Source organism: Sardina pilchardus, chromosome 6 (assembly GCF_963854185.1).
Source record: "Sardina pilchardus chromosome 6, fSarPil1.1, whole genome shotgun sequence".
In the NCBI taxonomy this organism is placed as follows: domain Eukaryota; kingdom Metazoa; phylum Chordata; class Actinopteri; order Clupeiformes; family Clupeidae; genus Sardina; species Sardina pilchardus.
The window spans coordinates 27,451,923-27,478,127 of record NC_084999.1 but is presented as its reverse complement, the minus strand read 5'-3'; the positions used below and the strand labels follow the sequence as shown (position 1 = coordinate 27,478,127).

The 26,205-nt window shown below is 39.5% G+C and overlaps 1 protein-coding gene, 1 long non-coding RNA gene and 1 pseudogene across 2 annotated transcripts; all 3 read left to right on the top strand.

Annotated features, from left to right (window-relative positions):
- LOC134083118 (uncharacterized) overlaps positions 1-17,789 on the top strand; it is a 22,603-nt pseudogene extending 4,814 nt beyond the window's left edge.
- A 1,310-nt stretch (positions 17,790-19,099) lies between these two features.
- On the top strand, positions 19,100-21,091 carry LOC134083119 (uncharacterized). The gene is made up of 6 exons (XR_009939704.1): positions 19,100-19,125; positions 19,898-19,994; positions 20,123-20,216; positions 20,442-20,521; positions 20,644-20,775; positions 21,005-21,091. It is a non-coding gene; the product is annotated as an uncharacterized LOC134083119 (long non-coding RNA).
- A 709-nt stretch (positions 21,092-21,800) lies between these two features.
- Positions 21,801-24,786, top strand: LOC134083434 (fucolectin-6-like). The gene is given in 7 exon segments (XM_062539758.1): positions 21,801-21,808; positions 22,034-22,101; positions 22,978-23,275; positions 23,672-23,716; positions 23,718-23,824; positions 24,143-24,422; positions 24,636-24,786. Coding segments are annotated over 7 exon segments (957 nt in total).
- Positions 24,787-26,205: the final 1,419 nt, after the last annotated feature.

The following is a 26,205-nucleotide window of genomic DNA, read 5'->3' as shown; positions in this document are numbered from 1 at the left end:
TAGACTAACTTGTTATAATGTGCATATTTCTCAAGTGATTGCTGCTAAAACTTAACCTCTCCTTCCTAGAATGAAGACACTTTTCTTGATTATCGCTCTTCATATGTCAGGATCCACAGTTCTGGCACTACCTAGAGGTAAACAATGACCAACTTTGATTGTCTGGTTATCATCTGTATTCCTCAAAATGACAAACAAGTCATTGTTTTATCATTTTTGTGACTAGTCCAGAAGTCCTATAGGCCTTATTAGTCTGCTGGGGTTACAAGCACACCAAGTTTCATTGTTTATGTGCAGTTACCTTTCATGTGTATGGGTTCCCTGTATGGCCACACTGTGCATGTGTTGCAAGTGGTTTATAAAAGTGTTTTAAACTGTGGCATGCTGACTTCCTTAATCCCTTAATCTTGCTGTTTAAGCGATGTGAATGTAAAAAAATACTTATTATTTACAGCTAAAAATGTGGCATTGTATGGAAGAGCCACACAATCAGACCTAGTTGGTAAACCATGGTCAGGGCACAGTATTGCCCAGAATGCCATTGATGGAAATCGTGACCCACATTTTCATCATGGATCCTGCACCCACACTGATGGAGGAACAAATCCCTGGTGGAGGGTTGATCTTTTGAGCCCATACGTCATCACCTCTGTCGTCATCACCAACCGAGGAGACTGCTGCCCTGAGAGACTCAACGGAGCTGAGATTCGTATCGGCAACTCCCTGCTGGACAATGGCAATAGAAATCCACTGTGAGTTTTAGAAATGGCTCTGGTTTTTAAATGGCTCTGGTAGTTAAATGACTGAAAGTGACAGGTGTTGTGTGTTGAAAAGTAATTGAGATCATAAATATTGTTTACTCTTCAACTTCCTTCCCCTGATACCATGCTATGGGTGGTTTTCTAAAATGGATGTGTGAGAGATATTCACACTTTTATATTATATTTTTTGCTCATTTATTTTAGATCTAATGCTGTAACAAGGGTGTACCCCATGCACATATAGTGCATGTTGCAAACGTCCACTGTAATAAATAATCAATCAATTATTGAAATAATGATGGTAAATATGTGATATCCAGTATGTACATAAAACACTATGTCTCTTTACTTTCAGGGCAGCGGTCATATCCTCCATCCCAGCAGGCAGATCTGCCAGCTTCACATGGAACAACGGGATACAGGGACGCTACCTTAATGTTTTTCTGCCTGGAACCAACAATGTTTTGACACTTTGTGAAGTTGAAGTGTATGGATATCCAGCTCCAAATGGTAAGCATCGTCCTTGTAAATACTGGGGTAACCCTTCCTTTTACAGTCCCCTATTTTGGTATATTATTAGGTAATTACCACAAGTAATATGAGGGTAAGTACAGAGAAACTACAAATATTAAGAAACAGCTAAACTAATATAGAAGCAAGCGGTGATGGTGGGCCCAAGCACCTGCGGTGCGAACCTGTGACATTTCGGAATCTAACATGTGCTTGTTGGTGGGCATGTGCAAGAGCAACACACATGCCCGCCAAATTTGGTTAATTTTCGTGAATGTATGTGTCAACCTAAACAGAAAATGCTCTAGGTGGCGCTATAGAGTCCCTAAGCCCAGTCCCAGAGCTCTGTCTCTGAGTAGTGTTACCAATTCCACACGTAGCTGCCAAATTTCAAGAGTTTTAGAGCATGCCAAGTTGGTGAAAAAAGGCAAAACGTGAGACGGCCAAGAGGAATCTACTATAATTAATAATAATAATAATAATAATAATAATAATCTGAGCAAAAACAATAGGGCCTTGCACCTACGGTGCAGCCGCTGCTTCAGCGGCCGCACCTCGGTGCTCTGGCCCTAATTACCTATACATTGTGCAGCACTACTGGATAATTACAACAGGAAAGTACAGAGAAACTGCAGACACGTCATGAAAAACGTCCACTATTACTCATTAACTCCTACTGAGAGCCATCTGGATGTGAGCAGTATATACTGTAGTTGTGAGCTGGTGATAACTCAAGATATACAGTAACTGTGTACTTTCCATGAATGTAAAAAAATTGTTCTTAAATCACCTTTGTATTACTCATCAATTCTAGGAGTAATCTTAGTTATTGCAGTGTATGTTGGTAGAATCTTTAATAATGTTTTTCTGAGAATTGTAGAATTTTACGAGGAATTATAGACCTTTCCTAGCCTGGGTGTTCCCATACCGCCTTACGCGGTGATTTCTTTCACGCTGCTAAGGCAGTCTGGAAACTAACGCCCACATTTTCGCCGGATGTTGGCGACCAATCACAGAACAGGGGAGAAAGCAAGACCATGATGAGCAATGCACAGACGCATTTGATAGACACCCGTGGCGCCCAATAAACGGATCTGGGCATTTTTTCAAATACGAGAAAATGAACGTCTGGTTGCCAGACCACGTCTCATTTGAGAAGTGGTAGGCGCTAGCCAGGCTAGACCTTTCCAATAAATTACTTGTTTTTATAATACTTGTGCACTTCCAGGCTAACGACTTTTGGCTATAAACGGTAAAATCAAGCTTTCTCAAAACACATCCGAATAACATGATTTTGAAGTCAACTCAACGTATGTACAGTGGGTACGGGTTGAGAATGCACCTTCTCCCGCGGGACTCCCGAAGAGATCCCGCAGGCCGTCAAGCCGATTTTTTTCGAGGCTAAGGCAATGTACCCAAACAACCACCAGGTGGCAGAAAGTTTCATCCCGCATTTCAAAATGATGAAGACCGCATATCCGTCAATAGTCGACTCCTTAATCTCATTTAATCATTACAATGAAGGTGATGACTGGCGAAATTATTCAAACGACGTTTCAATGAACCATTGTTGAAATGAATGAAAATGGTTATAGAAAATCGCCTACAGCCTAACGCCGACACAGCTGATTCTTTGATTGATTAAGCTGTTTTGATGTAGGGGATGGGTAAACTGGCGCGCTACAAACATGTTACCAATCAAATGTAATATTAGTAGGACTAGCCTACTTAGACACTTTAGTCATAGGCAACGTTGCCATGTTAATTTGGGCTAGAAGTGCTTGCTTGTGGTGGCGCTCCTGTCCGCTGCTTCTCCCGAATTGTGTGGCAAATTTGTCAGCAATCAGCTTAAGCCTACCTTACATTGCCAGACTTTGCAAAGATTTGGAAAAGATTTTTGAAAAACTACAGTCTCAGACCCTCTCACATCTAAAGACAATTCATTGAGTTTTTAGTCACAGTCTAGTCACAGGCCAGTCTCAGATTAGGATTTTGCAAAGACTGTGGGTCACTATTTACAAGACTGCTGCTAGATTCCTTCAAATTATTTCCATCGTGCAATAGGCTACACGTCATCATTCACAGGAAATCACATGATAGCCTACTCATATCAAAGTAATTTTTTCGCGTTTCTGCAGCATTGTTTGATGTGTGACATCACTAACAGATATAGAGTTGTTCTGTCACGTAGAACAGCCGTCTAATAAATTATAAGAAATGAAATAACAAATAATCATATAGGCTACAGCTGTCGCCTATTTTGCCCCTTCCTGTTTCATGTTCGACCGTGGTTACTATTGGTTTTTAATGTTCACGTCACTATTTGCATGAGCCACGACTGAAAAGACTTCCGATAATATCAAACATGTTTGATATTGTCGTAACGGCAAAACTAGAAAAAGACTGCCTCCGACGGACTTAAAACCGCTAAGATTGGCACCTTACACTCAACGATTTAGATGACGGGAGCGCGCTGCGATTTCAGTACAACTCCCAAGATTTCCGCCCGATTTTGGAAATTTAGTCGCCGACTGTTAAAACAGACCAAAATCGTGCAATGTAAGCCAGCCTTTAAATGTCAAATTTATTTCTCTTTGTCGCCATGGTATTGGGGGAAACGCGGAGAAACGAGACGGTCAGTCCTCGTATTTTTTCTTCGCGTTTCGTTATAAGAAATATATAGGTAATAGTTAGTCTTCTTCCGTATTGAACAGATAGGCTACGGGACGCTCTTTGTTCCGTATTTTAAGGAACTACTCAATGCACACACACTACAATGAAAAACACACAAAGAAATCGCTAAACATATAGCCTACAACCAAATGACACTTTAATGCAGCGTTTCTCAAACTATGGGCCGCGAAACGTGGAGACTGCTGCTGGTCCGCGAGACATGGAGTGAAATTAGGTCCGGTGATCTGATAATTTGCTGCGCAATTGACCAAGCAACCGCGGACCGACAGAAAAAGAAAGCAATCGTTGCTGCTATCGGGAGGAAATGCTTGCTAATTTTATATGTTTAAACATAGAGCCATACAATTAGGTGTGTCTGTTATTATGATAATTTTCGAGCATAACTGCTTGTCCATAGCTCAGTGACAGGTGTTAATAGCCTTGCCATAAGCACTGCTGTGGAATGCAGGTGCTTCTTTTATTATGCGGTTAGAGCATAAGCGCTTACTCATATAGACCAGGGGTCTTCAACCTTTTTCAGCCCAAGGACCGCTTGGCTGTGAGAGAGACTGAGCACGGACCCCCACACCTGGCACACCTCAAATCATGCCTATCATTTGAACCGTCAGTCATTAGTGCCTACATGCATGCACGTACGCGCACGCACACACACGAACGCACACATTCTAAACATAAGTTATTATTAACAGGGGGGTAACTGCTTTATACAACTCGTTTCTGATAATTCTTTACATAGTGTTGCATAAACTCGCCCTATAATAGACTGAATGTCACAAGGGTCAACTAAGGTGGATATGTAAGGGATAATCAACGACGCACCGTGCGTTTCTAGGAAAATAATGCACGTTTTAAGTGTTAATAAGGTCCCGACGCCGCAGGCATTATTGCAGTGCATTATTTTCCTATAAACGCACGGCGTGGAGTTGATTATCCCGTTTATACCACTGCTACTGTCATTTTCGTTTATATTGCCGCTGTCTTAGATACAACGTTGCTGTGTTTATCGTTACATTCACATTGGCGAATTAATATTCAAGTGTGAGAAGCTCCGCTTTAACCCTCTCTGGTGGTATAAATTCAGCTAAATTCAGGCAAAGCTTCATTTGCTCAACCTGATACAGACAGAGAGCCTCTGCATCTTGTGTAAATATAACTTGTCTTACACAAGGAAACACAAACACACAAGATTATCGTTATCGTTTCATTTTGATGGTATGACATCGCGGAGAACGTTGGATTAATGAATTCACGCAGAACGCCTTGACCCCCGGTTGAAGACCCATGATATAGACTATAACTCAGGGACAGGTGCAAAACCACCAACTGGGATGGATCGAAGGGCAAGCAAGCACTGCCACACAACGTGAAGGCCTTTGTGTTGTCAACACTAAACAGAAAGTTTCCTACGATGGGGAGAAGTGGCCGCAAGGACTGCATCGATAAGATCAACGAATGCCTTCGCAAGCCCCGAAACCCCGGTGATACATTTTCTTTCCTTTAATTCAATAAAAAAATGTTTATCTGAAGAACTTTTCCGAGGTTGTCTTGTCTACCAAATCCTAAACTTAAATAGCGTAAACATTTTATCTTATGAAAAAACTCTTAGGGGGAACAGTTAGGCAGCCCTTCCTCCATATTGTAGTAGGCCTATAGGCAAATTATTAGAGGGGTCAAAAAAACTCATAAAGTAGGCTAGCCTGCTACTTTTTCCAGACTAAATGTGTCATTTTAGTGATTGGCTCTTTCAAATGCAAATGAGGTGGATGGGCTTTTGAATGGGCCTGCTGCAGGTGAGAGGACAAATCCTAAGAATTTGTTGTTTTTACAAAGTACCATTATCATTGGCATATTCTCTTAAAACAATACATAAGTTTAGAGCGAACGTTTCAACTATGTTTGCCATGGTAGACAAAAACACTCAAATAAAACAATAGCCTAAAACATAACTGGGTAACACTTTATAATAACTACACACAATTCATCATTTATTAAGCAACTGTTAATTATTAGTGAATGGTATGTTCATCATTAGTAATTTATTGTTCATGCATAATTCATCATCAGTAAAGCATTTGTTCACAAAGTTATGAATGGTTTGTTCATAGTAAATAAAACAAATGTTTGTAAATACATGGTTTATGCCTTATAAATAATGAAACAACCATTTATAAATGAAATCATCTCCCTATTATGAACCAGTTACAAACTATTAGTAAATGCTTTGATCATCATTTGTAAAGTATTACTCCTATGCTAATTCTCATACTGTAATTCATGATTAACTCAGGAGCTACAAGTGGTTAGTTAATGATTTTTGTGAGCTCATCTAAAGTGAGGACTGAATATGCCTTGCTACATATTTACAAATGAGTTATAAAGGTTACAGTTGCATTTATTAAGACACTTTCATCCAAAGAGACTTACACTATCAATGAAATTAAAGAGCAAGGCCACAATGGTGACACCCAGGGATTGAACCCCCAATTCTTAGGCTTACAGCATACTAGCCCAATGCCTTATCCACTACACTACCCCTGCCCATGGCTTTTCTAGCTGTACATTCAGAAATATAAAACAGATGCGCATGTTTGCTTTGAACAAACATTTATAATTGTGTATAGGCATGATTTACAGATGAGAGTTAATTTAGGAATTATGCTTCAAAATTAAGAACACAGCATTTAATAACATGCTTAACAGTGTGTAGTAGAAGACACTCTTGCATAGTTTTATGTGTTTTTAACTGAGCGGATGTTATGTTCTTCACTTCACAACAAACAATTAATAAACACCAGAGTAAAGTGACAATGTTTTTACTTGGTTAAGTTCACTTCAGTATACGTCAGTCAATTATTTACTTGTATGCTTTAACTCTCTAACTATTGTATCATTGCGCTGCTTAGTGCTACATCAAATGTAGTCATACGCATAACAGGAAAGTAGTCCTCTGAAAACAACTAAAACTAGATCCCATCAGTTTCAGAATAGAAGCAGAGGTGGCGTAGTGGTTAAGGAGCAGGTTTATCATTCTGTTGCCTGTTCAGTTGGGGGTTCAAATCCCAACTGCTGCGATTGTGTTTAATTTAATTGACATTATTGTGTATGTCGCTCTGGATAAAAAGTCAGCTTAATGAATGAATGTGAATGTAGTATTTACAACTTATTTGCAAATGTGTAGCAAGGCAGAAAAAGTCCTCACTTTAGATGAGCTCACAAAAATCATTAACTAACCACTTGTAACTCCTGAGTTAATCATGAATTATAGTATTAGGAAGTGGTTTATAAAACATGTATTCACATCCTTACTAATCATTAGTGCATATGTAACAACTGTTAAAAAATGAATAGTATGTCATTAACAAAATGTTATTGCATGTTATATTAAGTATTAGCAACAATTTATACATATTTTAGAAATAGGCTTATTCACTATGAACAAACCAATCATAACTTTGTGAACAAATGCTTAAGTGATGATGAATTATGCATGAACAATTAATTACTAATGATGAACAAACCATTAACCAATAGTTAACAAATGCTTAATAGATGATGAATTGTGTGTAGTTATTATAAAGTGTTACCCATAACTGTAGTGCGTAATGGACACGGCTCTATATCCTAAATAATTTTCGAGGTTCGCCATTTGGTAAAAAGCCAGGTCTATATATGTAGAGAGAGCGAGAGAGAGAGAGAGAGATTCATGCATTCTGCATTACCGTGACCCTATACCTTGGATGTTTTTTTTTTCTCATCGGAATACAGCAGGACAGGATGCCTTTTATCTATCAAACGCAAAAGCTGAGATTGTTGGAAGGCTTAGGCTACTCAACAAACTTGTTTTTCGTTTCTGGGAGATCTCGTTATCGTTTTGGATTGTCGGATTTTATACTTATTGTATATATAGGATGAACAAAGTCCATGGATTTGCTATATTAAATCCAGTAGCCTAATAATTAGGCTATGTGCCACGTCCAATTTCGCAAGTGGTGTAGTAGGCCTAGGCTACATTTAAAAATCGACAGCCGTGTGAGATCCATTTCATGAAGAGCAATTGTCTTGTGCGATCATGCCCCCTCCCCCACACTCGTCTAACCAGTTCACTACATTATAGCCTACCTATATGTGGCACTGAGGACGACTGCCTCTCCCTCTTCTCTCTTGACAGACACCTGAGCCCGACTCGTCAATGTAAAAATGTGCGTGAGTGTGCGCTGAACCACGAATTCACATAGGCTATTAACTTTTCTTTTCAGCAGACATCGCAAACATAAAAAAATCGCAAAACAGAAAATCTTTCATTTTTTAATAAAACGACAACTTTTCTCTTGATGAGTTCTGGAGGGGTTCTTCGAGTGGGTTTCGAACCCCGGTCGCTGACATACCTTGCACATGCTCCAACCAGATGCGCCACAGCTCGATTGTTAACATCATTAGGCTTTATTCGCGCCGTGGACTTGAAACGCCGATCAAAAGTTCTGACATGTTAAACTGACGTTAGTTATTAATTCACCACATGATAAAATGCTGTCATATAGAGAATGGGAACGGAAGTTAGCGGCGCAGTGCATTCTGGGACAAAAAGGGCGTTTTCCTCCATTAGGTGAGGCCGCGGCGCGAATTATAAACAAGAAACCTATGGAAACCTATGATATTTCGAACAAGATCGGCTAGCCAAAACAGTAACACTAGATGTAAACATTTAGGCTACTATGCTAAAAACTAGTAGTAGAAGTAGTAATGGACCGTACAGAGACAAGCTCCTGCCAGACGCGAGGAAACGTTATATAGAAAAGATATCTTTGATCGGTAACATGGATCCCTATGACAGACCGTCTGGAGAGTGGACGTGAGACCCTGAAAGTAATACAAAGACACTCCGTTGTTGATTTTTTTTACCTGACGATCGTGGGCACGGACGTTACATCCAACAACACAACAGGTTCGTCCCATGATGTGTGAAAAACAGTGTTAGAAACAGCGAGTTAGCAATGTTTTACGATGTTTACAATGGTACAGCATTGGCAGCAGCGTACAAGTGGCCTCACGTATGTATCCCAGACGCCACCGCGGCGCAACCGCGAAATGTCCGCAACGTCACATTCCCATTCTCTATAGCTTGACGCCCAGCAGCCTATGGTAGTCTATGCCTTTCTCTGAATCAACATGAACATGCATACGATAGGCCTACATACGTTGCTAGAAACTTATATTGCGGAGCTAGGCCTCCTAGTCCAGGGGTACTCAATTAGAAACTCAAAAGGTCCACTGACCAAATTTGTAATCTTTCCAGGGTCCGGAACAGTTAGATTTTTTTTTTTTTTTTTTTAAAGTAGGCTAAATAAAACGGCAGTAAACAAAAGGTTTGTGGATAATTCAGCTCGAAGTGAACATGCTTTGTTTCATAAAAGTTTCCACTTTTGACAAGTTCAACTGTTTCATTACCTCCCCCAAGGGGGTTAACACGTTCGTGCTCCCCGCAGGCAGCAATGCATATTTGCCCGTCCTGACGCACTCTGTCTGAACTCACGATTTTCGAAATCCAACTTTAGCTTTTTGTCAATTTTGGAGCATACCATGATATTTGCTTGGCTTGCTAAAGAAACAAATACCGCTCGTAAATCGTTGTTGTAGGCTTACGCTAGCTTTCTGATGTCCCGTGGGTGAGCCCAATGGAACGGACCGATAGGCCACTCGCAGACCAGGCGCTCGCGGCTACAATGAGTTGTCATAGTGATGTAGGCCTAGGCTATTCAACCACTGATAGCACATAAGAATTGGGCGCGAGCTACAGTAGTAGATGAGTGATTGGAAACACAGGTAGAAATATCAACCCAATGAAATCTCGCTTGGATCACTATGAAAAAAAATAAATGAATAAAATCGATATTTGGCTCGGTCCGGATGTCACTACGTTTGGGTCCGGATCCGGACCGGAGTCCGCCTATTGAGTACCCCTGTCCTAGTCGATGGTTACAATGAATCACCCTCACTGCCCTATCGCATATCTGACCATCCATTGTTACAATGTTACAAAATGCGCGATCTTCTCCATGCATGTAGCCTACGGTTATAAGTAAAGTGACAAGCATAGGCATGTATTAAAGAGATTTCTGTTAAATACATTTTATTTTCAGTCGTCAAAAGTGGTGGGGACAAAATCTGTGATAACAAGTGCTGGGTACATGTAGGCTACCCAGCGTCGCCGGTTAAAATGAACATGCCTCCGTTTTAAAATAGCCTATACACGGAAATGCGGTCTTGTAGGCTAACCGTAATGAATTCATGAATTAATCTAAGGTTGCCTTTCGAGTATTTCAGGTTGAATTGAAGGCTATTTCCTTCTGATAGGCCTATAGGCGATTTTCTAAAACCATTTTCATTCATTTCAACAATGGTTTATTGAAACATCGTTTGATTAATTTCGCCAGTCATCACTTTCATTTTAATGATTAAATGAGACGGATATGCGGAGCATTTCTCTCCCCCTCCATTGACCAAAACGTTGCTGTGGCATCTCTGCTGGACTGACTGAGTTATAGGCTACGTCGAGTGAGAGAGCTGTGAGGTAGGCTGTAAACATTCGAAAACTCTGCAACTGCAATCTAACATGCCGAGCGTCATGTCTCTTTTCTCCGCTTGTCACCAGCGCGGTGTCCTCGGGGTTTTCCATGAGCCGAACCTTCATATTATTAGGGCGGTCTATGTTGCCCCCTTGCGGTTGCAGTTTTCCCGATGCTTCGGGGGTCCCGATGTGCGGGAAAGAAAGGAGCATTCTCAACCCGTACCATCTGTACTCCCAATCATCCGTGAATTGATCTAAAGTGCATTTTACTCCGGATAATTCCTTTAAAGAGAAACTATGCAGGATTGGCGATTTCATCTCCAGTTTCGGTTTCGCTTTTCGTTTTCGCTCAATTATTCTTGCATATTTCTCTGCAGAGCTTCCCCTACAGCTTTAGCATGTGTATTTATATATAAATTGCAAGCGTGGTTCTTCTCGTTCCTTATACGCGCAGGGCTGTAGTCTACGTGATACGCAGGTATACACCGTATAACCACCTAAAAAGTTCATGGATTTGCGTATATCCAGTAAAACATAGGCAAAGATACGTGTCAACAACCTCTGAAATCATTCAATCGCTCTTGAGTAGCTGGAAGAAATCAACGTCAGTTAATGGTTATTCTTTATTTATTTAACGCTATTGAAAAACACGCAGCTTTCGTCTAGCTGAATTTCCTTTCCCTGCTCTCCCTCTCTGACATTCACGCGTCTGTCTACACACAAGCAAACACAGCCCCTCCCCTCCGCGCACACCGCGTCTGTCTCAATGAAAACCTAAAAACCAACGAGATCATCCTTGGAAGCGTTCGCAGTCGCACTGATGCACCTATAGGCTACGTGCAACTTTACCAAACAGTAGAAGTAAAATCATTCTCCTTGGCCTGCTCTAGTGCACGCCCAATGGACACCCGCCCTCGACATGCACATTTAATCCAAATATAACATTCACAATCGTGAACGCAATGACGCACAGAAGACGACTACTGTAGCTAAATTACTGGGTAACACTTTACAGTAAGGGTACATGAATCATCATGAATTCATACATGAATTCATGATTAATTTGTGCATTACTTAATGCCTTAATATATCATGAATCATCAGGAATTGACATGAGTTCACCATATACAGTGCCTATAGAAAGTCATCATACCCTTTTGAAATAGTTACTTTTTTTGTCTTACAGCCTGAAATCAAAACCCATTTTAAAAAAAATCTTTTCCAGTTTTATTAACAAATTTAGCTGTACGACATCAAAATAACGAAAAAAAAGTCAACAGTTCTGAAAATTAATAAAAAATGAAAAACTAGAATAACAGGGTTGGAAAAGTCATCATACCCCTGACTTAATACTTTGTAAAGCTTCCTTTTGCTTTCATTACAACAATCAATCTGTTTGGATATGTCTCTATTATAGCTTTGCACACCTAGATAGGGGAATATTTGCCCAATTTTCCGTACAGAAATGTTAAAATTTAGTCAAATTCTGTAGGGAATGGCGATGGACTGCTCTCTTCAAGTCAATCCACATATTTTCTATAGGATTTAAGTCAGGGCTCTGACTTTGCCACTCAAGGATATTCACCATCCTATCCTTAAGCCACTGCTTTGTACTTTTGGCAGTATGTTTAGGATTATTGTCGTGTTGGAAGGCGAATGACCTCCCCATCCTCAGCTGTCTAGGAGGGGGACGCAGGTTTTCCTTAAGAATGTGGGTGTACTTGGCAGCATCCATTTTCCCTTCTATCCTGACCAATTGCCCAGTTCCCGCTGAAAAGAAACATCCCCACAACATAATGTTGCCCCCACCATGCTTCACACTAGGTATGGTGTGTTTTGGGTGGTGTACTGTGTTGGTTTTCGCCAAACATTGCGCTTGGAGTTCAGTGCAAAAACACATCTGGAATATTCTGTTACCATGTGGAAAAAGCTTATATGGTCAGATGAGACTAAGATCGAACTTTTTGGAGACTAAGATTGAAGTTTTTGGACTGAGCTCCAGGCGCTAACCAAACACAGTATACACACCCAAACACACCCAAAACACACCATGCCTACTGTGAAGCATGGTGGGGGCAACATTATGTTTTGGGGATGTTTCTCTTCAGCGGGGACTGGGCAATTGGTCAGGATAGAAGGGAAAATGGATGCTGCCAAGTACACCAAAATTCTTGAGGAAAACCTGCGTCCCTCTCCTAGACAGCTGAGGATGGGGAGGTCATTCGCCTTCCAACACGACAATGATCCTAAACATACTGCCAAAAGAACAAAGCAGTGGCTTAAGGATAGGATGGTGAATATCCTTGAGTGGCAAAGTCAGAGCCCTGACTTAAATCCTATAGAAAATATGTGGATTGACTTGAAGAGAGCAGTCCATCACCATTCCCTACATAATTTGACTACATTGTAACATTTCTGCACGGAAAATTGGGCAAATATTCCCCTATCTAGGTGTGCGAAGCTATAATAGAGACATATCCAAACAGATTGATGGCTGTAATGAAAGCAAAAGGAAGCTTTACAAAGTATTAAGTCAGGGGTATGATAACTTTTCCAACCCTGTTATTCTAGTTTTTAATTTTTTATTAATTTTCAGAACTGTTGACTTTTTTTTCATTATTTTGATGTTGTACAGCTAAATTTGTAAATAAAACTGGAAAAGATTCTTTTTAAAATGGGTTTTGATTCCAGGCTGTAAGACAAAAAAAGTAACTATTTCAAAAGGGTATGATGACTTTCTATAGGCACTGTATCATTCATGACCTCATGCATGAACAACACATCAACTAAAGCATTAAGTATGGTGGCTACATCATTATGAACTATGGTTTATTAAGCATGATCATGATGATTTTTTTTTCTGTACATAATTCATCATGAATGCATGCATGTAAGCCTTCTTGAAATATCAGGGGATTAACTAAGTATTAGTTACTCATGAGTTCATCATGTTTGTGGCCCCTCAACTAAAGTGGTGAATAATGACGAGTGTTTAGAGAAAGAGTTTAAGAAAGTGTGAGTTTGTACAAATTAAGCCCAACAGTCATAGTAACTAATGCTTAGTTAATCTCCTAATAATTCAGAAAGGTTTACATGCATAAGTTCATTATGATTCATGTACAGAAAAATAAATAATCATGATCATGCTTAATAAACCATAGTTCATAATGATGTAGCCACCATACTTAATGCTTTAGTTGATGTGTTGTTCATGCATGAGGTCATGAATGATATATGGTGAACTCATGTCAATTCCTGATGATTCATGATATATTAAGTCATTAAGTAATGCACAAATTAATCATGAATTCATGTATGAATTCATGATGATTCATGTACCCTTACCGTAAAGTGTTACCAATTACGTTTAAATCCGGTTAGCATAATTAGTAGTCTATGCTGCAGACATTTGATGAAAACTCTTGCATTCAAGTTGACTGACCATCTCAATACCAATGTTTTTCAACTCCAAGACTGAAAAGGGCCTATCCCAAGGAGAAAAAGTATTTGCTTACCTTGAAACTTAAACACATGTGGGGCAAAGCCATCGATATCTCAAAGTTGCGACACTACCATTGACTCCCGTGTACAAACAATGGCGGCACATCCGGTATGTCAAGGTCGTTGAAAAGGAACTACTCAATAGAGAATGAATGAATATCTCAGGTGTTATAATAAGACTTTTCTACATGACTTATGGTCGTGTGCATAATAATGCATTTTCATTGAGTAATACAGTATATGTATGTGGAAGTGCAGTTTATAGTAATTTTCATTGAGTATTTACCGTAAATATTAATGCGATCGCTGCTGTCAATCCCGTAGTAAACCAGGGACCAAGGGAACTACTGAGGCTACCCACTAACCACATGACCACTCTAATCTGGCTTTAACATGGAAGTCAATGGCTGTCGCAACTTTGAGATATCGATGGCTTTGATGTGGGGAAACTGAACAGTCCAACCAGTAGTAGAGTAGGCCTACCCTATGATAAGCTTAGCCTGCTACTTTGTTTGCAGTATTTTGAGGCTTCAACCAGACAGCTGAATTTAAGAGGTGGAGTTGTAATATAAATATTAGGCTATAATCTGCATAAAGTTTGCTGTTATGTCATATCAGAAATTTCATTATATATAATGTATAAATAATTACATAATGTGTGTGTGTGTTTTTCAAATAAAGACAAGCTTTTCATCTTGTTAAAAAATCATTCACATCATATGAAAGGAGAGCCATAAAAAGCCACATATTGCCTTCTACAGGGTTCGTACACCTTTTTCATGGCCAAATTCAAGCACTTTTTAAGGACTTTCAAGACCAGTTTTCCAGTACCGAAATCGAGTGTGAACAAATCCAAAGCCCTGTTGTTTGAGGTCACTGTAGGACAAAGAACCAGAAATTTTGATACAACCTAAGCCCAATAGGCCTACCAGCAGCTATCATTAGGTTAACTGAATGGGGCATAGAAAATGGAACCATTTCATTAGTGTTTGCTGCTGCTCTATTTGGTCTATGTCATATCAAATTTCCTTGTTCTTTTTCTTACTGACAGCACTCGATAATGTTGAACAGCATGGATTGATTCACACCATATTCCAGGGGTGTGATTGGTAAAGGACAAAAAAGAGGAAAATATACCCAGCACCCCCGGGAGAAATTTTTGAAAAATAACCCCTTAAATGACATCTGATGACTTTTATGAGAACTATTGATAAACTGTGATACATATATTCCAAACATTATAACATACCACAATATAGTCTATATATAAGTCTATAACTCATTTATAGCAAAGTAGCCTAGGCCTACTCAAGACTAAACCAGATATCGCTGAAATATGTAGGCTATCATGATCATTTTGCCAACAATGATGTAGAACCATGGATTTTCTCAGTTCATAACATGTTTTGTTTCAACTTAAATCAACATAACGTTATAATTTTGACTACATGTTTTAATATAGGCCTACTTGATCACATATAGCCTGCCCCCTTACAGTCCTCTAGTCCTGATAGTGAACCATAGGCCTATTGATATTGATGCTGTTTGAAGAGGTTGCTCCGAAGAAAATCAAATTGCACCACTCCCTCTCCTTCCAAAGTATCATGCCCCTCCTCCTAAAATAAATGGCAGACCCTACTGTTATATGCTTCATCACTAGTTGTTAAAGTGCACACACTAAATGGAGAGCTATGATTAAAATTCAGACTGTGCCTTTAAATAGGCGACTTTTTTCATCCATCAGCACAATGCGATAGTAAGCCATTTCCACTAAAAAAATCAGCTCAATATTATGTGCAAGACTGATGTTTACCAAGCATGCCAACGTGTCAATATCTTAGCACTATTGTCATACGTTTTCTCAAAGAGAGATGGCTATCCCGAAATATGTTTTGAATGACATGGGGCGCACGGGGGTGAACGGCTGGACAAACGCGAAATGACAAGGTGTTAACTAAACAATTTAGTAGACCTAAGGTCGACAGGCTTTGTGGTTAAAACGATGAAAACCAGTAGGCTAGTCGGTCACAGCTAACTTCAAGCACAATAGCTTAGACTTACACGCGCATAAATTAAAAGTCAATATCAGCATCACGAGATTGCTGCTGTCATTATTATCGGAAAATCCAGACACGTCAAACTGGACGCGAACGCGTGGCAAAGCCAAAACAACTTCATAAATGATGTCTCTTTAAATAAATAACCTTTACCGTTTCATGGCTTCTGCTAAGAAACAAATAGTTCACCACACACATCGAACTTGCATCAAACATTCATCAACACACGTCTGCTTTCACTTTCAATGAAGAAGACTAGCGAACGGACATGTTTGCGGAGTGATGAATGAGAAGCACCAAACCCGTCGTCATTGTCAGCGCAGCGCCCTAATAGACAGCAAACTAATTTAATTTCCCTTCATTTAATAATTGGTCTATTGGGTCAGACTGCCGAGAAATATGTAGGCCTAGCACTTTCAAGCATTCACAAGCACTTTACCCAAAATGTAATGTAATGTAAACTCCACTCGAAGGAAAGCAGAGAATAGGCCTCGGTCTATTGAGTAAGTCAGTTGTTGCAGGCTATCTTCAACATCCACCCTTTTATGTTCCTTATTACTGTGTGTGGTGGATATAAAGTATCTAATTGTGGTTAAAATTGTCTATGTATTTGGGATCCATATACGTGTATATACATAATTGATTGATACATTTATTTATTTATTTATTTATTCATTTTTGGGGGTGGGTGCGCGGCGCGCCTCAGGTGACACATCACTGACAGTATACCCACCACAGAAAACTAGACTACAGCACTGCTTACGCGTCTCAGACTTCCAGATATAAACAAGGAGCGATCGCTTCCTAGACAAACTGCAAGGCTGCAGCGAATAGGGACACTGGGGGCGGGAGGAAATATTACTGTTTTCGATAAAACTGGTCAGTCAAGAAAAACAACGATTTCTAAGCGATTTTATGACTATGAAAATGTTGCATAGGGTTTCTTTAACATGTGGTACTAGTTTCTCATTAAGTGTTGTTTTCATTGTTCCAATGCAGGTGAGAATGTGGCTTTAAAAGGAAAAGCAACACAGTCAAAGCTTTACGGAAGAAGCTTTGCATACAATGCCATCGATGGGAATCGTAATGGCATTTATGCTGATGGTTCGTGCTCTACCACAGAAGCTCATCTCAACCCCTGGTGGAGAGTGGATTTGCTCCAAAATCATAAAGTCTTCTCTGTGGTAATCACCAACACTGTGGATAGCGTTCCCAGTAGACTGAATGGGGCTGAAATACGAATAGGAAATTCTTTGGAGAACAATGGTATCAGCAATCCCAGGTAAAAAATTCTTGATCAATGTACTGTATATGACACACATTGTGACCAAAGTCTCTAAATGTAATACAGTCTTTGTAATGGCCCTCTGAAGAGATACTGTGTGTGTTTGTGTGTGTGTGTGTGTGTGTGTGTGTGTGTGTGTGTGTGACTGTGACTGTGTGTGTGTGCGTGCGTGCGTGCGTGCGTGTGTGGGTGTATGTTCCTCTACATAGAGTAAACCTATGCACATGGACCCTGTATTAGTGTTCAAATCCTGATTTTTTTCCAGGTGTGCAGTGATCTCCTCCATTCCTGCTGGGTTCTCCGAGACCTTTCAGTGTCATGGGATGGAGGGACGCTATGTTACCGTGGTGATTCCTGGACGTGCAGAGTATCTAACACTCTGTGAAGTGGAGGTGTACGGATCACCACTGGACTAAAGTACAGCACTAATGTCCAGTGAAACAGCACACAGGATGGAAAGCCAGTTAACTTTTTCAATTTATTGTTTTGGACAAGATGATTTATTGAAATGGTATCTCTTCAGATAAGGCTGGTATACACCTGTCAAGATATTATGTAAATAGTATGTACTGTATATAAAACTGACATTTTATATTGAATTCTGCAGCTAAATAATGACTATATACTTATACTCTCTTTAATCTGGCATTGTATTATGTTTTTTTTTTTCATTGCAAAACCACCCTGTTGATATGGAATGGATTTTACGATGGTGTTACAAATTAAAACAAAAATAAAATGTAAATGGCAAGTCTTGTGTACGTCCTGTTATGTCTATATATAATGTGGTTACCCCCAACTCCAACCAGACCTCACTATTTTCCAAACCCTTGCTGTGGCCCTGGTCTCATTCTCCACTGCTGCCATCATGTTCAAATCTGTTGAAACTGCCCTGTGAAACCATAAAATAAAATACAAACATAACACAAAACTGCAAGCAGGGATCCAATTATAGCAGGACTGTCCACTTGACCGATTAATCGCTTACCCACTGTACTTCCTGCCGTATGCCCAGTGGGATAATGCCCAGCCCAGGGGTCCGTTTCTACAAAAGTTACAGTAGCTGCACATTTACTAAAGCACCATGGTACGAAGCAACTTTTGTTCAAACAACGACCTAACCAACTGTTTCTAGAAAGTGTTGATGTTTGGTGGTTGTTACGTAGTTCAAACACGATTAGACAGAAATAATATTTTAGGCTAACTACCTTATGACTGAGTCATGTCTAACTGCTTCTGGTGTAACCGTGACAGATTTTACGATATAAGTAGAAGAAATTACCTTTTCCCAACTGTAGGGGGACCCCGAGAGCAAAACTTCCATGGTGTCGCTTTAATAAGCATTGTTGATAAGATATTGATAAGCTTCTAAGTTAATGAAAAACCTGTTGTGACCAGTGGATATATGGTGAGGAAGCTTCTTAGCTATTAGATACATGTCACTTCTTCAGACAGATGCAAGTGTTAAATATTACTGTGATTTCACAATACCTTACAGTATTATTTCACAGTAAATTACTGTACTCAAACATTTACTGTAAAATCACAGTAGCTCTATCACATTACAGCACCTTGTTGTGAAATTTGAATTGCACTTGAACCGCACAGCATTGTGGGGCGATTTCTAACGTTCACCCCTCCCACCCGCACCTGCCACCCTCAACTGAATTTTCAACTCAGCCGTCCACCAGTGACTTCAATAATCACTTTTCTGCATGTGTAAACTGTACAAACTCTGCCATCATATCCAAGGTAAGAAGTACAGTGCTTTTGTATGCTATTTAGAAACGGGAATTTAATTTAAAAATTAAGAAGTGGCTGGCTAGCCATTAGCTAGCGAGCTAAGAATCGCTAACATTTGCAGAGTTAGCTTTTTCAAAAGCTAACTTCACGATTATGTGCAATATCTGGAATGGTAGTTAATATCATATCCAACAACACGTCTGTGTAAGATGTCGTTGTGAATGTAGTTTTAAGTTTGAATGAAATATCAGGCGCAAGTAACATTTACGTTAGCTATCTTTAAAGTGGCTGATTGTAGCCATGCAGGCTAACATTAAGTTAACATTGCAGACACAGATGAGAGTTGTTAACGTTACTTTCCTAACTAACGTGACTTAAGAATTGTCATGGGACATAGGCTTAGGTAGATAACTTAATTTAAATTTGATATACAGTAGTGCCGATACAAAGGACCAGTAAAACTAATGAATGTAGTAATTTATCTCCCACCTTAACCTTAACTAAACTGCAGTTTAGTATGGCCATTGTCATTAACAGACGTGTCAAGGATGTGAATGGGGGTATGATGCACTTTAGGTTGTGAAGGGTAGTGTTTGGCTTCATGTTCTTCATTTCATAGCCCTTATTTACCCCTTGTTTGATATAGTACCTAATCTGCGCCGAACTATGTGTTTATCTAAAATGCATATGAGTGTAGTAGTGCTTCAGTGATGATCTTTTTATCTTCTGTGTGTTTTGCAACTTATTAATCTTAGTCTCCCTCTGTTCCTTCTGTTTACAGACATTGCATTGTGAGGACTGTTGCCCTGGGAACACTGAGCGCATTCTCGAAAATTCCAAATTTGTGCCACTTCCATACGAAGACAGCCCAGAATAATGTAGGTCCGGCCCTGCACACATTCACATACAAAAATTGTACAGAATTACATATAGCATTATGATGTGTGCATTTATTTGTACGTTTATCCCCTCTCTTCCTTGTCTGTTTGTTGTCATGATTGTGTAGTGGGCTCCATCAACCATCCCGGGTAAAGTCGGTCTGTCCTGATTGCACTACTTGCTAATTGATGACGTCTAGAAGCCATAGCTGCTTCCCTGGCGTAAGTGTTAACGTGTTTTGAATGTATTTATTGGTACCATTGTGAGTGCTCTACTGTGAATGAATGCAGCTACTTAAAATACTATACTCTTGAAATATCCATGTTTACCATTGTGTTGGTGGTAATGTAAAGTGTTGTGAATATCTGCCAAACTGAGCATATTCATTATTTCAAGTGTATTGTATAGAATGCATACTTAAGTTAAATCCTATCTTTTATTGACAGAGCCCTCACAAATAAACTGATACCAGGAATTAACATACAGTAGATGGTGATGGTGGTGGTGACAAGGGTGCCTTCACAAGGTAATTATAATATCTGTTTGTACATTTCATTGACTTGTCTTACTTATTTTTTAATGCTTCATTTTTTAAAAATCTTGCTCAACAATGACAAGGTGTATGACAATTGCTGTTTTATTTTTTAGGTGCCATGTCACAATCTCAGTGTGGAGCCAAAGGCTGCTATTGCAAGTCAGATGGGGGACGATCGATGTAAGGCATCAGAAAGGTGGTGTACGTACAAAGGCTGGAGCTGCTGGAGACAGTGTTGCACTTAGGTATGATATCACACAGATATACTATTGCTCAGAACTGTGGGGTCACTTTGAAATATCCTTCCTATCAAAAGAAAAGCACCCGACATCTGCATTACTTATACTGTAACTATTGCATCTGACTATAGGTTGCTAATGTGGGTATTTTTTTTTATTTGTCACAAAAGATTACTAGTTTGAGTAGTTTGTATTAGTTATATTCATGGACAGGGCCTATTGTACTCTTTTACAGATACTTGATTTACTGCCGAAGGTACCATCAGAGCACCACCCTACCCCTGCAGGACCAGAAGAGGACGGACAGGGGGCCAACATTTTTAACACTCTGACCATGGACTATTTAAACCATTGAGGTAACGCAGACGTCTGATCCCACTTGGCTAAAACAGAAGACTGAGGAGGAGTTTCTTTCCTCATGCCATTCGCATCCTGAGCACACATACTACATTACATGGACTTGCCATACTGCACTTACACACTGCACTATTTACCCCCTGACTCATTCCGTGTCAAATCAGACAAGGTTATGCTGCACCGTCTCAGGCCTGTACAATATTTTTTTGTTCAATCCTATGTCTTCATATTATAATGTTTGTATGGCCTGCTCAATGATTTTCATTGAAAAGTGTTCATTAAAAGTTCAAATGGTATTTTCTTTGTTGTTGCTTTTATTGACCAGATCCAAAACATGTTGGTATAGGTCAGGTAAATCACAAATCAAATGTTCAAATGTACAATATCTTTCACTGTAAATTCACAGCAAATTGCTGGCTAATAAATTGCATGACTTTTACAGTAAAAATGAAAATATACAGTATGGTATTGTGATTATACACAACATGATACTGTAAATTCACAGCAAATGGCTGGCTACTGAGTTGCATGACTTTTACAGTAAAACATGAAATTCACAGTAATTTACTGTGAGATAGTACCGGTAAATTACTGTGAAAGTCATGCAATTATTAGCCAGCAATTTACTGTAAATTCACAGTGAAACATTTTACAGATGAAATAAGAAGCACACCATGTCAAGGTAAGAGGGAGAGTGTTTCCACCATGTCTGTGTAGTGAGCATCTACAGAGAACTTACAGTTATAATGTACAAAGCACTCCATAGCAGAGGAGTGGAAAGCGTGATGACATTTCACTTTTTGTTTGGTAAAGATAATGTTATGAATGACAATAACTATTTTAGACTAACTTGTTATAATGTGCATATTTCTCAAGTGATACAGCTAAAACATCTTCTCCCTCCTAGAATGGAGACACTTTTCTTGATTATCACTCTTCATGTGTCAGGATTGACAGTTCTGGCACTACCTCAAGGTAAAGAAGGACACACTTTGATTGTCTATTATCACAGTATTTCTCATAACGACAAACAAGTCATTGTTTTATCATTTATCAGTACTGCCCTACAAAGGCAAAAGTGCAGTGACTACAGTACGTGAACACTTGAACTGAGAAAAATGGCTTCAAAGTATACACACACACACACACACACACACACACACACACACACACTCACACTATGTACAGTATGTAAACGTTAAGGTAGGTACATGTGACATGTGCACCCTCTTGACGCCCAGAGTGAAGGGGGAGGGTGGCCCTTGGGTCCAGAGTTCCTATTGGCTTTATCAGCCTACTGGGGCTACAAGCACAGCAAGATTCATGTGTACAGGTGCCTTTCATGTGTGTAGGTTTGGCTGTATGGTCACACTGTGCATGTGTTGCAGGGAGCTCATGAAAGTGTTTTAAACTGTGGCATGCTGACTTTCCTCATTTAAAGAGAAACTATGCAGGATTGGTGATTTCATCTTAAGTTTCGGTTTCGTTTTTCATTTTCACTCGTTTTATGCTTGCATATTTCTCTGCAGAGCTTCCCCGACAGCTTTAGCGTGTATATTTATACATAATAGGCTACATATAAATATATAAATTGCAAGTGTGGTTCTTCTTGTTCTTTATGCGTCTCAGCCTTCCAGATGTAAACAGGGAACGATCGTCTCCTGAACAAACTGCAAGGTTGCAATAGCAGATAGGGACACTGGGGGCGGGAGGAAATATTACTGTTTTCGATAAAACTGGTCAGTCAAGCAAAACAACGATTTCTAAGTGATTTTATGACTATGAAAAAGTTGCATAGGGTCTCTTTAAGTCATACACATGTGAATATAAAACAAATGTTTTTGTTAACAGCAAAAAATTTGGCACTGTACGGAAAAGCCACACAATCAGGCCTTGTAGATAACCCATGGGGACAGTACAGTGATGCCCACAATGCCATAGATGGAAATCGTGACCCACATTTTTTTCGTGGATCCTGCACCGCCACCGATATATCAACAAATCCCTGGTGGAGGGTTGATCTTTTGAACTCGTACATCATCACCTCCGTCATCATCACCAACAGAGGAGACGCCTACTCTGAGAGACTCAATGGAGCTCAGATTCATATTGGCAACTCCCTGCTGGACAATGGCAATAGCAATCCACTGTGAGTATCCACATGGCACTGTGAAATTATTAAAGGTGACAGGGAGTTTTGAAAAGCTGTTGAGATTATGAATATTGTTTACTTTTCAACTTCCTTCCCCTGATACCACTCTATGATGCTACTGTAGGTGGTTGTTAGATGAATGTGTGAGAAATGTTTTTAAAGGGTTTTTTTGTGTGCGTTTGTTTTAGGTATATACTGTAAACCCTTGTCCCTTATGCACATACCGTACAACATATATCAAATGTTCAATTGAATGAAACAGTCAATGAATAAATTAATCTGTCAATCAATCACTCATAGAAATGGTGAAATGTTTCTGTTACATATAATGATGGTGAATATGAGACATCCAGCACATACTGTACATAACGCACTATAACTCTTTACTGTCAGGGCTGGGGTCATATCCTCCATCCCAGCTGGCAGATCTCTCAGCTTCATGGAATAATGGCATACAGGGACGCTATCTTAATGTTTTTCTGCCTGGAACCAACAAGCTTTTGACACTTTGTGAGGTTGAGGTGTATGGATATCCAGCTCCAAATGGTAAGTATAGTCCTTGTAAATAAAGAATGTGACAAAATACACACACACACACATTTTTGTTTTTTCAAGTGATATAGGTGATGATAAATGCTCCTTATTTGAGATAGGTTGGAGTCTGTCAAGCATCCTATGGGGTCAGGATGTGACAGTTGTGTTAGTATGGCTGTGTTTTGTCTTGATCTGTTAGTGTGTTGGTATATGAACAGGTGTTCATACATGATGATGAGAAGATACAGATCTTCATCATTGTCCAACACTCCATTCACAGCATGATACATTTGGTAGTAGCTCATTTAGTATTTCAATGTTTCCATGCAGGTGAGAATGTGGCTTTAAAAGGGAAAGCAACACAGTCAGACCTTCATGCAAATGGCTTTGCATACAATGCCATCGATGGGAATCGTGACGGCGTGTATGATCATGGTTCCTGTACTCACACAGAAGGTCATCTCAACCCTTGGTGGAGAGTGGATTTGCTTCAAAATCATAAAGTCTTCTCTGTGGTAATCACCAACATGGTTGAAGCCCCCAGTAGGCTAAATGGGGCTGAAATACGAATAGGAAATTCTCTGGAGCAGAATGGTATCAACAACCCCAGGTAAAAATGGTCTCAATTTCTTGATCAATGTACTGTATATGACACTGATTGTACATTGCAAAGTCTCTAAATGTAATACTGTCCTTTTTATTTACTTCTGAAGAGATACTGTGTGTGACAAACGATTTGGAATATACATACTGAAATAATGGTTTAGTGTAGACACATACACATGGACCCTGTATTAGTGTGCAATTCCTGATTTTTTTCCAGGTGTGTAGTGATCTCCTCCATTCCTGCTGGGTTCTCCGAGACCTTTGAGTGTCATGGGATGGAGGGACGCTATGTTACCGTGGTGATTCCTGGACGTGCAGAGTATCTAACACTCTGTGAAGTGGAGGTGTACGGATCACCACTGGACTAAAGTCCAGGGGCCTCATTTATAAAAGTATCGCGTAGAAACCATCGTTCATTTGATCTTAGATCATTTCTGATATGATCGTACGTGTGATTCAGAGAAACGAACGTACGCACAAAAAAACGTGCGTACGCCACTCTTGCAGATGTGGCCATTATAAATCGCAAATGAACGTGAATTTGTGCGCAGCCGGGTGATTTTAGGTCTCCGCCTTGTACACGCCCCCTCATCAATATCATTAGCATAGGCTTTAATGCAATCAATGGCTGAGTTGTACCTAAAATACATATATTGAAAACTGTAAAGGCCTAGCCTATGCCATCTGATGTTAACCTATGTGTATGCGCTGTTAGTTCGAATAATTAATTATAATTTTCCAAGCAGCGCTTTCTGGAAAGAAATATGCATCCGTGTCCATTGTCCTCTGCTTGCTTTTATTCCTTCTGCTTGCAGTAATGTAATAGGCAATGTGTGGCAAATGTAGTAGGTTTACTATGGTAATAGAACATAGTAGGCTACCTTATGACGGAAATACCTACAGTACATCATACTAATTTAGGCCTATACGTTATGGTACAGTATGGCGTTTCCAATATGACCCAGGGTTAGATACTGCCCATGTAGCCTACGGCGGACTACATTATAAGCGAGATACTGTATGTCATGTAGACCGAACGTTTATGGATAGGCTATGTTTTTACTGTATAGCGAATAGTCTAAGTAGTTCACCGGTCATTCTTCATTCATTCTGCGCGTCGGGATTCAAGCAATATCGATGTCAGCGACTGTTTACTTTCAAGAATGTCCAGTGACCTTTAGGCCTACCTTTATATATTTTTATATTTTAGCCTGCATTATCCTAATTGTTATTATCCACGTATTGCCATCTGGTCTTGGGCACTGCCATCAGACACAGGCTATGCAATCAGACGCATGCAGATCTAGTAACCCATGCAGATCAAGTACCCACACTATAACTCATAGCAACTCGGCCGCAATTATGAAGATGCAAAACTCTGCTTTTCAGAGGATTGATTATGTCTATTTACCTTTATATATTTTTATATAAACTATATAAATATATATATATAATATATAACTATATATATAGTTTTATATAAATTATATATTTTTATATAACCCATGAATTCTGTGATCACGGTAATGCGCCTGTGCGTGCGTTTGATAAAGGCAACAATGCAATTACCGTGAGAATGGAATGTTAACACCAAATTCTTGAATTTCCCCTTGGGGATCAATAAAATATCTATCTATCTATCTATCTATCTATCTATCTATCTATCTATCTATAGATTATGTCTATTTGCGATGTAAAGATGCTGAAAAATACCTGTCCATATAGCCTACATTATAATATTATCTTTCTGTTGTGGAGCTTGGAATATCATGAACGCAAGTCATATT